The sequence below is a fragment of the Phyllostomus discolor genome, chromosome 7, assembly GCF_004126475.2.
Source record: "Phyllostomus discolor isolate MPI-MPIP mPhyDis1 chromosome 7, mPhyDis1.pri.v3, whole genome shotgun sequence".
NCBI lineage: Eukaryota > Metazoa > Chordata > Mammalia > Chiroptera > Phyllostomidae > Phyllostomus > Phyllostomus discolor.
This window is the reverse complement of record NC_040909.2, coordinates 80708935-80724078: the sequence shown is the minus strand read 5'-3', so window position 1 is coordinate 80724078 and position 15144 is coordinate 80708935. Positions and strand designations below refer to the sequence as shown.

At 38.3% G+C, this 15144-nt stretch overlaps 1 protein-coding gene across 16 annotated transcripts in view; it reads left to right on the top strand.

Annotated features, from left to right (window-relative positions):
* The window catches only part of TPD52 (tumor protein D52), a 112150-nt gene that overhangs the window by 92932 nt on the left and 4074 nt on the right, over positions 1-15144 (top strand). For 3 of the 16 annotated variants that reach the window (XM_028518096.2, XM_036031052.1, XM_036031046.1), the window contains exons 3-7: positions 4793-4941; positions 5855-5956; positions 7234-7260; positions 12556-12597; positions 14048-14096. In XM_028518096.2, the coding sequence (XP_028373897.1) occupies positions 4793-4941; positions 5855-5956; positions 7234-7260; positions 12556-12597; positions 14048-14096 (369 nt within the window). Of the gene's footprint in view, positions 1-4792; positions 4942-5854; positions 5957-7233; positions 7261-12555; positions 12602-14047; positions 14109-15144 lie in introns of those variants that run through there. The other 13 variants (XM_036031057.1, XM_036031053.1, XM_036031048.1 and 10 more) reach the window with 6 other exon arrangements.

Here is a 15144-nt window from a genome sequence, read left to right as displayed (position 1 = left end):
TTAGGGAGGACTACTGTCTTTAAATCCTTTGTCCATTTTTCAAATGGATTACTTGTCTTCTCCATTGAGTTGTGAGTGTTCATTATGTATTCTGGACACTAAATCCTTACCAGATATATAATTTGGAAATATTTTCCTTGTTCTGTCAGTCATCTTTTTACCTAATAATGTTTCCTTCGAAATACAGCAGTTTTAAATTTTGATGATGTCAGTTTATCTAGTTTTTCTTTGGCTATATGTGCTTTAGGTATTATATTCAGGACTATGGATATTTCCCTCTGTATTTTCTTCTAAGAGTTTTATAGTTTAGCTCTAACATTTAAATTTTGCATCCATTTTGAGTTAATTTTTATACATGGTCTTAGGGTCCAACTTTATTCTTTTGCACGGAAACCCAATTGTCTCTACACCTTTGTGGAAAAAATGATTTCCACTGAATTGTCTTTGTACCTTGTTGAAAACCAATTGATCATGAATACTTATTTCTGGATTTATTTCTGGATTCTCAACTCTATTCTGTTCATCTGTTGTGTGTGTCTATTCTTATACCAAGGTTAAAATCTTGATTATCGTAACTTGGTAGTAACTTTTGCATTCATTATTTTTATTTATAGCAGAGGTTCCTAATCATGCTCTCCTTTATTCTTTTAAGATCATTTTATTATATACACACAATATTATGTATATTAAATACATATAAGTAAATATATGATATATTAATATATCACTGACTTTAATAAATTGAATACATATTTTTTGAATTAAGAAATTGTAGCTATGGTGTGCTGAGCTAGGTATGTTAGCAGCAAAATTTGACCAACAAAGGTGAAAATACACTGGGTCGTGTGTTGTTCAGAAAAATTTACAGTGATCTTTCTTCTTCCCAGTTTTCACTAGGGGAAGTTAATACTCATGGAATGGCAAGGGGTTGAAAACTTACATATTTCCAAGTACCTGAAGATTTGGAGTTTGGGGTAAAGAAAGAAGTTTTGGAAAACTAACAGTGAGCAGTGAGAATTAGCCAGCAAACTGAGAAATGGAGTCAGAAAACCTGGGTTGAAATTCTGATTCTTATATTAGTTTGATGACTTAAGGCATATCATTTAATCTTGGTTTTTAACTTCACTTATTTATTCATTCAGATTGTTGCCTTTCATTTTTCGTATTCAGCTTTGTCAATGTACTTCTTTTAAAAAATATATGTAATCTGCCCTGGCTGGTGTAGCTCAGTGGATTGAGCGCGGGCTGCGAACCAAAGTGTCGCAGGTTCGATTCCCAGTCAGGGCACATGCCTGGGTTGCAGGCCACGGCCCCCAGCAACCACACATCGATGTTTCTCTCTCTCTCTTTCTCCCTCCCTTCCCTCTCTGAAAATAAATAAATAAAATCTTTTAAAATATATATATATATATATATGTAATCTTTATCATATTTTTTCCATTACCATTTAGTTCCCTTATAGACCTCTCCCCACTGCAGTCACCACACTGTTATCTATGTCCATGAGTCCTTTTTCTTTTTTTCTCAGTCCCTCAACCCCCTGACCTCCCTCCCCTACTAGATGCCATCTGTTTTCCATCTATGAGTCTGTCTTTGTTTTGCTAGTTAGTTCAGTTTGTTCATTAGATTTCACATATGAGTGAAATCATATGGTATTTGTCTTTCTCTGATTGGCTTATTTCACTTAGCATAATGTTCTCCAGGTCCATCCATACTGTTGCAAAGGATAAAATTTTCTTGTTTTTTATGACTGAGTAGAATTCCATTGTGCAAATGTCCTATAGTTGTTTTATCCACTCTTCTGTTGATGAACACTTGGGCTGCTTCCATTTCTTGGCGATTGTAAATAATGTTGCAATGAACATAGGCGTGCTTATGTTCTTTTAAATTAGTGTTTTGGGTTCCTTTGGATAAATTCCCAGAAGTGGGCTCGCTGAGTCAAAAGACAGATCCATTTTTAATTTTTTGAGGTATCTCCATACTGCTTTTCCACAGTAGCTGCATCAGTCTGCATTCGTACCAACAGTGCAGAGGGGTTCCCCTTTCTCCACATCCTTGACAGCACTTGTTTGCTGATTTATTGATCATAGCTATTCAAACAAATGTGAGATGATATCTCATTGTGGTTTTTATTTGTGTTTATCTGATAGCTAGCGATATTGAGCACCTTTTGTCAGTATGTCCTCTTTGGAGAACTATCTATTCAGGGGCTTTGCTCATTTTTTAATTGGGTGATTTGTTTTTTGGTGTTGAGTTTTGTAAGTACTTAATAAATTTGGGATATTAATCCCTTATCAGATGTATTGGTGAATATGTTCTCCCATTCTGTGGGTTGTCTTTTTATTTTTTTGATAATTTCCTTTGCTGTGCAAAAACTTTTACTTTGATGGAGTTCTATTTGTTTATTTTTTCTGTTGTTTCCCTTGCCTGGGGAGATATATCTGATAAAATATTGCTATGAGCAATGTCTGAGATTTTGTTGCCTATGTTTCCTTCTAGGATTTTTATGGTTTCAGGTCTAATGTTTAAGGCTTTGATCTATTTTGAATTGATTCTTGTGTGTCGTGTAAGAAGGTGGTCTAGTTTCATTTTTCTGTACATATCTGTCCAATTTTCCCAACACCGTTTATTGAATAAACTATCTTTAGCCTATTGTATGTACTTGTTTTCTCTGCCAAATATTAATTGACTGTAAAGGTGTGGGTTTGTTAATTGTGGGGGATGACTAAGCACATGCATCCTGGCAGCTGTTCCCTCAGTTCTCTCCCAGACCAACCAACCCCAGACTCTTCTCAAGCATCTCTAGTGCACTCTGCCCTCCCTTTGCTGGTACCCAGGATAAGTAGCTGCAAAGGAAATTTTATGCTTTGGCTCTGTAAACAGCTTTCTGCATCTCCAGCTGACTCTCTCTGGGTAACAGAGCCCCTGCTACTTTTCACAGCTGGATGTTATCTGACTTCCTTTCCAGCTCTGGTGCTGTAGGCTGGGGAGCCCAGCTTGGGGTTTATACCCCATACTTCTTAGGGGAAATCTGCCAGCTGCTGAAATATTCTTCAGTACTTGAGCTGCTGCCCATGGGAGCCCAGCCAGCCCTCTCAAATTTCTGCACTCCCTACCAGTCTTGTTGTCCTGAAGTGTTTTCTTCTGTCTGTGGTGTAAGGCTTCTCTCCAACTAGTGTTCAGTTAGTTAGTGAAGATGATTTCTCTACAATTAGTTTTAATTCCAGATTGGTCCTGGGAGGAGGTTAGTGTAGTTTCCACTTATTCCTCCACTATCTTGGATCTCTCCCCATCAATGCACTTCTTAAAACATGGCTTCCAAAGCTGGTGTGATGTTTTTTTGTGACAGAGGATTATCTTGGTTCTGAACCTGCATTCAAATTAATGCCATCAAAGAGTTATGTTATTCTTCTTTTTTTTGGCAGCCACATTACATTTGATTTATCTTCTCTCCTTTTGCTGATTATTCTTTTTCTTCTCCTCAAGTTCTCTAATGATTTAATTAGCAGTGAAACAGTTTACTTAACATGGTATGTTGCTTTTAAAGGCCAGGTTGTCTTTGCAATCATAGAAGTGTCATGCAGGACAGGGCTGAGAATATGGCTGTGCTACCAGTCAAGAGAAGCATTTTTCTGTAGTTTTGAATATTAACAAATATGCTTTAGGGATCCATTGTTCAACTTCCTGGTACAAAATGTCTTTTCCACATTGTGTCTGTTTTTCTCTGTGGATCTGCCTTTTTCTTTTGTTTTTCTGGTTTAACCTTTCCTCTACTCTGTAAGTCTTTTTCTTTTTGTTAAATCCTCACTCAATGGTATGATCAAACCTCCAACCTAGGTATGTGCCCTGACTGGGGATTAGAATTGCAACCTTTTGGTGTATGGGTGACACTTCAACCAACTGAACCACCTGGCCAGGGCTGTAAGTCTCTTTCTTTTCTTCACAGCTTCTGCTTAGATTTTGGCCTTCCTCAAGTACATTTGAGCTTTCTGTGACATGTCATAATCTCACTGTGTCCTGCCTGTACTCAGGGCTTCTTTATCCAGGTCTTTCCAGCTCTCCAATGTTACTTCAGTGTCCCCAGCTAGGTTCTAGAATGAGAGAGACTGATAAGTCAAGAATCTCTTTTCACACCTGACACATCACTGGTTGTTGGCTGCTTGGTGGGGTGTCCACTTCTAACCACCTAGCTAAGGCTGGTCAGTCAGCATCAGGGGGTCCACAAGGGACTTCTGCAGGAATCTCTGCGGGAGACAGTTTGATTTATTTATGGCTGTGGCTTTGGCACACGCTGGGACTGACATTTCCCATGTAAACTCGTATGAAGTATGCAAAGAGGTTAGATTTTGTGCATGTTTGGTAGGAGATGGAGATTAGTTTGATTTAGTATGCAAATATGAGTTTTTATGGGCATTCAAGTGGAAATGTCCAGCAAGAAATGTGGACCAGGTGTCAGGAGAGGAGGTGCTGAAATAATTTGAAGTGGTTCTAGTCCTAACCCTATGCGGATAGCTGAGTAAGAAAGTATGGGAACAGGGGACAGGGTTAAGGACAACTGAGGACATCTCAACATAGAGATATGTAGAAGAGAAAAGAGAAGCCCTACAGGAGAGATAAGCACATAATCAGTTTACTTAATGAAATATTCTGTGGTATTTTTAAAGAGATAGGTAAATGAATCAGAAAATGTTTCAAAATGACTTGAGATTTTTGAGTACAGTTTTACACTAATAAATAATCTTAACTTATCAAATGACCTTGCTGTATTCTTACCCTAACCTCTTCCGCACAGGTGGAAGAAGAAATCCAGACTCTGTCTCAGGTGTTGGCAGCAAAAGAGAAGCATCTAGCAGAGATCAAGCGGAAACTTGGAATCAATTCACTACAAGAGCTAAAACAGAACATTGCCAAAGGGTGGCAAGACGTGACTGCAACACCAGTGTACGTCCCCTCAATCACACACTTTTGTAGAGAATGTAAAGGATATTTTTTGCTCTGGGGAGGGGAATAGAAAGGCAATGCAGACAGTTCTGCAACTTGATATGACATCGTCATGATGCATTGTGTCCCTGGTGCAGGGAGGAGCACACATCTAGTAACTTTCTACCCATACATGGAGTCAGTGGAAAAACACACAGGGAACTGTCCTGTGACTGTGTCATCATAAACTGCTGTTTGTTTTTAATATTGACCTTTAAAGGGTAATTCTTTTTTATGATATGGGTTCTTGACCCTTTTGCTATAGGTATCATATCCTTTCGTTTTGTTTTTGTTTTTTTTCCCCTTTGCTAATCACTGGGGAGATGAGAAGAGGGAGGTGGTAAATCATACCTTTGTGTCTCAGCAAATATCACAAGTCTCAAGTGTCACAGCTCTTTTAGATACTGTACTTTTACATTCTCCATTGGGAGTCCACAAGCCCTTACTTGTTAGCTCAATAGACATAAAGCATTAAAAAATTCCTTGCATTCATTCAATTCATTTAGATAATTTTCTAGCACCCTTTTATAGGAGATAAATTTGTAAAAGGCATGTGAAGAATTTGATTTCATTTTGTCTTGTTTGGCTTAACTGGCAAAGGTAAGGATAAGAGGTGCCATTTTTTTCAGCCTCTGGCTCATTTTTATTGTTGTTCCAGGACTGCTTTTAGTCCTAACCCTAACCAACTTTGCCCTGCATAGGCCTGTATCTTTCTGGCTGTCCTGGGGCAATGCAGAAGGTTGTGCCCAAAGTGATGGTTAAGGATTTAGATACTGTGATGATGCTGACCTGGTGGTTGGGAAGGATTTTAGATGTTCTAGAAAAAAAGGGTTTAGCTTCCTTTGCTTTGTTTTTTTTTTATAATTTGATACAGATACAAAAGGACATCTGAAACTTTGTCTCAAGCTGGACAGAAGGCTTCTGCAGCTTTTGCATCTGTGGGATCTGTCATCACCAAAAAGCTGGAAGATGTAAAGTATGTCCTATTTTTTCTTGCTTAAGTGTCTGATGAAAATGACAATAGGCTATGGTAGTCTTAGTGTCCTAACTCTGGTTCTGGGTGACACTGGATTCCATTTCAGGGGAGGTGGGCATGGCATCAAACCAAAGTTTGAAAAATTGTCTCAGTTCTTTTAGGCCTGGCCATCTAACTTTCAGGCATAGCGTTCAAAATCATCACCCTATGAATCCACTTAAGGTTCTTGAACAATTCTGGTTGTAAACTTTTGTCCTTTGAGTTCTTCCTGGTGATATAGGGCAGGAGTGTCAAACTCATTTTCACCAGGGGCCACATCAGCCTCGCAGTTGCCTTCAAAGGGCTGAAATAATTTTAGGACTGTATAAATGTAACTACTCTTTAACTGTTAAGGAGTTGAAATTACATTTGGCCCTTTGAAGGCAACCACTAGGGTTGCCTTTCACCATGAGGCTGATGTGACCCCCCAGTGAAAATGAGTTTGACACCCCTGATACAGGGTATGTCCCTTGTGGTTGCAGGTTGTGGTTGTGGGCTGAGCCTGGTGTCTCACTGGTGGTGAGTCCAGGAGCACTGAAGTGCACGCATGGCCTGAGACCAGCCTTCCTTCTCTGTGGTTTGTTTTACACCATGCAGTCACTGTACCATGCTCACTTGTGCACTGATTTGCAGTCATTTGTAAGCCATGTATGTTCTTGCTTATGCCAAATCTTGATTTTGTACTGTTGCTTTTTAGTTTGGATTTCAATATATTTTAGATGAGTCTGCAGGATTTTCCTGGCTATTGTAATAAACCTACTTCCCAGTGCTTTTGTGCACCCCCTACCACGTGTATTATAATAGTGCTGGGAAGGACAGATGTGGTTTCAATTGGCTGTGCTTCTGTTGGCATGAAAGGTTCGTGTTTTAAAAACAAAACCCTTAGATTGCATGACTTTGTGGTTTTCATCTGTGGGGACAGACTTTATAACCAGAATTTTGTTGGCTGGAAAAGTTTGGCAATCTGTGTGTAAGACTTTGTACTCAAAACACCAAATAGCTTGCTCTTTATATTTGTTCTATGGTCATTCTAAGTATAATGTGATGAACGCAGTGTTCTTAAACCCTGTTGACGGAGACATACACACCTCTCAGGTGCTCTCATTTCCTTTTGTGTTGACTCAATATTATAGCATTTCAGAATCCAGTTAAGACCTTGTGTAACTAAAAGTAGGTGATTTAATTGGTTTAGGTTTACCCAAACTCCTTTTTTTAATGCTTACTCTGGCTTCTTGCAGATTGCAAGTCTTTTCGCACTCCTTTAGGTAAGGAGAATCTGAGCTCTGCAGCTCAGCAGTCGTCTGACACAAGTGTGCTGTTTTAGGTTGTGATGACATGCTGGATGGTCGTGTTCGTCCACTCCATAATTTTGTTGCATTTGAAATATTTTTCTCTCTGGTGCTATTCCTGTTTTTTTAAGGGAGGGTTTCTTGTATACCATGGATATTGGATAAATTAAAAAAAGAATTTGACACTGTGGTATAAGGACTGAAAATAATTTTGACATTTAATTTTTACTTTTTTTTTTAAAAGAAGCATCTCTACCATGGCATGCAGAATTCCTCCCTTTAATGTCTGACCTTGTTTGTTTTTGATGCTGTCATTTCTTTAGTGCTCTTAGAAGGATGGATCCTTCACCAGGGTCCCATTATGCATTCATAATTGACTGGCTCACACTGATATTCTTCTATCTTATACAGCTTACTCAAAATATTTTTATGTATATGGTAAAATATATGTAAGATAAAATATACTATTATACTATTGTAAGCATACTATAAAATATATTATTACTTTTTAGTACCTGTCTTATTAGCTTATAGATTTTACTATTTTTTTTTGCCATAATTATATTCTTTAACTGTGTACACAAGAAAATTCCATGGTTGTAAAAGGTAAAATAAAGTTTATTAGGCCCCGAAAGAAGGCTGGTCGAAAAGGTATCAACCCAGATCATGGCTTGTAGGAGGAATCTTTGCCACGCAGACCTCTCCTCTCCCTCCCACACAGACCATGTATCCAGTCAGTGGTCAGAGGAAATGAGGTGGGGGAAGGTCTTCAGAGTGTAGCCAGAAGAATGATAAGTAGTTACCATTTCTGTTCTGTTCATGCGAATTGTCTTCTCAGTCACTCCCTGTCTAGCTATTTGTCTTCTTAAGCAAGTGGGAACTTTTGGCTGAGGCCCTTCTGTCCTAGGGACACTTAGCCCTGGAGGTCAGAGTAAATCATAGGGATAGATGAACTCTAAATATTAAACCATTTAGAGCTAAAATTGTGCTTTAAAAAAAGTAAGAAATCAGTGATTGGAGGTAATTCTGTATCTTTGATCTTCAATTAAAAATGGTCAGACTGTTCTAGGCAGAATGTTCAGACATGTTTATCTAAAGTTACATGAGTTATGTGCAAATCCATACTCAGTCCCATCATCCATCCCTCTGACACTGAGTGGCTATTGGGGGCAGGTCCAAAGGATAACCAGATGTGGTTCCTGTTTGGAAAGACCTTAAAATCTTAGAGTGGTTGGAGTTGGGGAAGGAAGTGGGGACTGGCAAGGAGCTGGGAATGGGAGAGCCCAGTTAACACCTGGTTACAAAACAATGTTAGATGTGATATGAACACAAGTATAAAAATGTGTAAGTGCTGTTGAGAAATGATGTTTCATCAGTAATCACTGTTCTTTCACTCTACCTTTGAAAAAATTGAGCAAATGAACACAAGATGGAGCCCCATGTGTTGTCTTATTGATTCATCAGAAAAGTTTTGACTGTTGTTTTTCTTCTCCAGCTCCTTATGCAGTCACTTCTTTCATTTTTAAAAAAATTTTAAAAATTCATTTCATTTTCAGTCCTGTTTTTAATGAATAATATATTGCATATCAATACATGGAAGTTAAAGTAACGCTTTTGATTCAAACTTGGAAACGAGAAATAAGATTATCTTTTGAAAGCTAAATTTTATAATTCTTATGGATTAAAAATTCGGTAAATTAATTTAAAAAATAATTCCTAGGTCAAGAAGTCCTGATTGTAATCTGACTTAATGTGTTCATATAGAATAGAAAAATATGTGAAAACATATATAATGGGGAACATTTTAAGAAAAACATATTTTTTAAATTTTTATTATTCTTTTTATTTTATTTTTTAATTTTTTATTTTTTTAATTTTAATCATTGTTCAAGTACAGTTTTCTCCCCCCACTCCCATTCCAGCCCACCCACCCAACCCTCCCCCCTTCCCCCCCATTACCCCCCACCCCTAGTTTTTGACCATGTGTCCTCCAAATTTGTTCCTGTAAACCCTACCCATTCCCCCCTAAAATTCCCTCTTCTCTCCCCTCTGGTCACTGTCAGACTATCCCCTATTTCAGTGTCTTTGGTTATATTTTGCTAGTTTTTTTTCTTTTGTTGTTTAGATTCCTGTTAAAGGTGATATCATGTGGTATTTGTCTTTCACTGCCTGGCTTGTTTCATAAACAAAGCAACAAACAACAAGTGTTGGAGAGGCTGTGGAGAAAGGGGATCCCTAGTGCACTGTTGGTGGGACTGCAGACTGGTACAACCACTATGGAAAGCAGTTTGGAACTTCATCAGAAAACTAAAAATGGATCTGCCTTTTGACCCGGCAATTCCACTGCTGGGACTATATCCTAAGAACACTGAAACACCAATACAAAAGAACATTTGCACCCCGATGTTCATAGCAGCACAATTTACAATAGCTAGGTGCTGGAGGCAACCTAGATGCCCATCAGTAAATGAATGGATCAAAAAACTATGGTACATTTACACAATGGAATTCTATGCAGCAGAAAGAAAGAAGGAGCTCCTACCCTTTGCAACAGCATAGAAAAACATTTTTTAAATCAGTGAGTTACAGAGACAATTACTGGTCACATGACCCCTGAGAACCATCCAAAGAGAGGGAGCTAGGGTAGCTTTTTAGTGTTTCACTCCCAGCAGCATGGCCTTTTGAGGATGCAGGAGGCCCTTGAAAAAGTTGGTTAATCCTGTTAACTCCCCTTTGTTCAGGGGCCATGCTTAACCAGCAGATGAGTGGCAGTGATTTTACTGTCTGGAGGAATTGTGGATATTTTGCTGAATTGAATTTTAGACTCAGCAACAGTTTTTATTTTATGTTGTCAATCATTAAACTACACTTGGGATTTAGATCTCTGTTTTGAGCCTTGGGTGGGTGTGTGAGGAGAAAAAGAAAGGAGGAGGAGGAGAGATGCTGCTTTTGATGCCATGAGAATTAGGTACAGTGTGGTTGGGGATCAGGCTTGGGTTGTGGTAATGAGCATTATCCTGAGAGGCCCTTGGGAACAGCCAGCTTTTCCCTCAAGTGGTGTGTTCATATCCACCCCTCTCCTGTATGCTTAGTTTCTATACATATATGGTAAGCACTGACTCATGCTTTAATATTTGAGAGAAACTTTAAAAGAGTCTTGTCATTCTACTTGGTTCTTGTGTTAAGCCAATATTTTGGTGTTATTAATAGCATACTATTATAATTCAGTAGCCTTATTAGTCAAGTAGTTTGATATATTTAAGAGGAAGTGCTAATTTGTGTTTCCAAAGGAAATTTCTTTTTTTTTAATGTGTGTTTCTTCATATAAATCTCTAGATATTTCTCACTTGTTTGGGGCTCCCCTACATTCTTGTAGCTGGCACAGGGTCCTAAAAAATGTTTTCCTCCACATGTAAGCTCAGGTATCTACCACTGACTGACAGAGGTAACCCTAATCACCACATCTCTGAACAAGAATCTCAATTGTCTGAAATTTTTTTTTTTTCATTTAGTCCCCAGAGTTGGTAGGTCAGCGGGAGGTTAGCTGTGTTCCAGGGGTAACATGATGATAACAGAAATGCCTGTGGCAATGTGACTGTAGGCAGCTTCTTTGTGGTCCAAGGAAGGGCTAGTAACATCTGGAGTTCTTATATTGTAAACTAAGAAGGATGATTTTTTTTAAAGATTTTATTTATTTATTTTTTAGAGAGGGAAGGGAGGGAGAAAGAGAGAGAGAGAAACATCAATGTGTGGTTGCTGGGGGCCATGGCCTGCAACCCAGGCATGTGCCCTGACTGGGAATCGAACCTGCGACACTTTGGTTCACAGCCCGTGCTCAATCCACTGAGCTACCAGGAGAAGGATGATTTTTATTAATTTCCATCCTTCAAATATGGATCCAGCATTAAGCAGGAAAAGAATTAGCAAATTCTTCCCAGAATACTTCCCCACTGTTCTGCAATAGAGAATGCTGAGCTGTGTGGATCTTTCTTGTGTTATGAAGACATTAAGTATGAAGATGTCCAAGTAGTTTGTTTACTGATTATGTTGACTACACCAACTGCTGCATGTCTTGACTTATATCAAGTTCCTAATCCAGATTATTACATATTAATGAAAAACTAGATTTGGGGAGCTACACTTGAAACACATTGTCACTTATAACTGAGTCTTTGAGAAAATTAAGTCATAAACACACAATATTTAAAAAGAATAGAGAATACTTTAGACTGTCCAACTTACCCAAAGTCAATTATTTACCAAAAATGCTGTGTCAGTGATCCAAGTATTCTAAGCATAGTAACAGTATCAGCAGGACTTCGTGAGTCTAGGAGTGAACTCTCATCTTGTGAGGTGACCTCTATGGGAGATAGCTGAGAGTAGGTAACCTTGAACCTGACCAGTTGGCGGTAGTAAAACAGGCCAAATGTTATTTGAATGACCACTGAGAACAGTTAGTTTACCCCCTGGCTGGTGTGGCTCAGTGGATTGAGTGCTGGCCTGCGAACCAAAGGGTCAACTGGTTCAATTCCCAGTCTAGGCACATGCCTGGGTTGTGGGCCAGGTCCTCAGTTGGGGGCATACAAGAGGCAACCACACACTGATGTTTCTCTCCCTCTCTTTATTCCTCCCTTACCCTCTAAAAAAAATAAAATCTTAAAAAAAATAAGTTTAATTGGCATGAACTACAAGCGTCTCTTATTAGAAAACTGATACTCTTACTACTAAGGAGGGATAATATAAATCACTTAATGTCACCAAGTAAGTGGTATGTTTTGAACTTTCCCGTTCTGGTAACAAATATGTGGGAGAAAGATGGCCAAGGAGCCCTTTCCTTGCCTGGCTTGTGTGTGTGTACCTGTGTGTGTGCATTGGTTTTTGAGGGGAGATGGTGAACACTAAATTAGAAGTCCCAAAGACCCAAGTTCCATTCTTTATTCTGCTGTGATCTTCAGTAAGTCATTTAAACTTCTAAGCCTTGGTGCTCAATGGCCAATAGATACAGGTGAAAGCACTTGACAGTTTCCAACATGCTACAAAAAAATGCAAGACCGAATTATTAGCTCTGTTAACTACCTGGGTCCAATTGCCTGAGGAATAAAAATAAAGTATGCTGGAATAACTTTGATCTCCCCCACCTCAAAAACTAGATAATTCTTCATGGTGCCAAAGGGACAAGCTCCTAGGAAGTTAAGTTTTGTTTATTTTATAATGCCTAATCACTACTGTGCTAAATAACTTCATTCCCGTCTCTTTTTAATGCTGCCTTAGTATACGCTCCATTCAACATTCAATTAGCATGCCTGCTATGAGGTAAAGTATATTTTTACAAAATATAGTTGGTTTTCTGCTTTCTTATTCTGTATTGAGATAATTACCTTGAACTGTTCTGAATTAGGGATTTAGAGTTCTAAACAAACTGCATGTTTACATGGATCATTTTTCATCTGCTTTTCCCATAATGTTAGGGTGGGTGCAAGAGCTCCATTAAGTGTTTTGATTTAAAAAAATAAAGTAATATTTTTATTTTGTTAACCTATTGTTTTGTATCTGAAATTTGTTTCATTGAAAATGTGACTATGACTCATGTAATAAACCCCCTCTTCACAGAGAGAGGTGCCCCTACCTCTGTTCACAGTAGTTTATTACAATCCCCTTTCTCCACTCTTTCATTTCCAAGGCCCTCCACCCATTGTGATGTTTGGAGCCACCTGTGATTTAATTCTTTCATCCTCTTTCATAAACACTTGCAAATTGGCTTTTGTTATAAACTCATCTACCTGTCTAGAGAGGCAGGCAGAGGGTCTCTAACAGGATATTTGGCTTAAATGTCAATGTACAACAGAACCACCTGGAGGGCTTGTTGACTGCCCCATGCTTGCCACCCTCCCACCTAGTTTCTGATGTTGTCAGCCTAGGGTGTGGGACCTGCGAATCAGCATTGTGAACAGCTTCCTGAGAGCTGCCGATGCAGCTGGTCTGGGGACCACAATTTGGGAATGGCTGCCCATCACCACTGGGGGAAAGAGGAAGACCCTGTTCCTGTCTTAACCTTTTTCATCTTGGTAGCAGGAAGGATATTTGAGGTTGGGTGGACGGTATAAGAACTTCACACACCCTAACAAGAGCAACATAGGCACTGTAAACCTCCTTGATTAATGTGGAATAACAGGAAGGTGTGGAGAGGCTTTCTGTGGGCTCAGAGAGCTTGTGTCAGTGGGGCAGCTTTGTGAAGAGGCCAAGCCACATTTCTGTGCTCCTTCCTTTGTCTCTTCTTCCCTATTACTAAGCCCCCTGGGAACTTGATCTCTGTTATGGGACCTCTTCTGTTCTACTTGTCCTGCTTGGTGACATGGGTTCACAAAGGAACTGTACCACGCAACAAGTGAACTTAAACATGAGTTCTAGAGCATGGTAGCTTACCAAAATTAAACTGACCCAATAGTGGCATTTTCTGGTACTGTGACAAGTTGGCTGGGAAAGTAACAGCATTAATGTGTTACCTGACTTGTTTCCTTGTCACAAGACTGTCTCTATTCATGGGATCAAAAGCATCATTGTAAAAATCTTACAGGTGGATAATCTTACATAACACATATTTGTGTGTACGTCTGCACACCTGTAGTATAGATAAATACAACTGTTCTTTTGCTGACAGTAATGGTTATGAGGAATACAGTCAACTAATGATGTTTTCAAAATTGCTAGGGTTATTTTTCAGTGCTCAAGATTTTACTACTTGTTTCTTTGTCTCTCTCCACAGAAACTCTCCAACTTTCAAATCATTTGAAGAAAAGGTTGAAAACTTAAAGGCAAGTAGAGAGGTGAACAGGGTCTTTGTGTTATCTTTGGTGCCTGAACTTTCTTTGGTGTGGGTAAATTATTCAAATTACTAACTTTCTAAAATAACAACTGTAATAACTTTATTCTTTACATGATTAATGGATATTTAAAGTGATCAACTTTTAATCAATTTTTGACTGTATATGTAGCATTCTAAGTGCTGAAAAGAAATGCATGATTTAAAAAACAATAGTACTTTAGAAGTTTGTGATGCTTTTAGCATTATGCACTTCAAATACTTCTGTAATGGGAGAACATTTAATATAAATTTTATTGTAGAAAATAAAAAATAATATAGAAAAGCACAAAAGTATAACAAAAAATTGGTCCTACCACCCAGAGACAGTGCTATATGTATGTAAGATTCCTAAGTTTTTAAAAAAGGATTAACTATACATCATAAACATTTTTATATCGTTTAGTATTCTTTCTCAATATTATGTGTAATGGTTGCTTACATATGCCTTATAATGGATGTTGTTTGTTCAATAATGGACATTCTTATGATGATGATCCTATGGTGATCATCATTGATGATTCACTGTTTTAATTTTTGATTGCTTTGATTTCAGTGAAGGTGGGCATTTTCCCATAATGATTAGCTTTATTAACTTAGTAAATTATATTATCTTCAAGATTATATTCAAAATTATAAAAGCATCCACTCTTAGGATCCCAAGTCACTGGAAAGGTCATTTAGTTCCCATCTACTGCGCAGTCTTCTCTACAGAGTTGGGCAAAGCCCATATGTTCATTTCTTCCTAAGCTAATTCTGATAATTATGGTGGATATTTTTTAAGGATTATGAATATCTTAAATGTTTTATATAAATCAACTTAAAAACAAATATTCAGATTTAGTGTTTCATAATTGTGATGTAGACCCTTATTTTTATTTATTTTTTGAAGGCTTTTTTTTTCTAGATTTTACTTATTCCCTAGAGAGAGAAGGGAGAGAGGGAGACAGAGATACATCATAGTGTGGTTGCCTCTCAAGTGGCCCCTACTGGGGACCTGG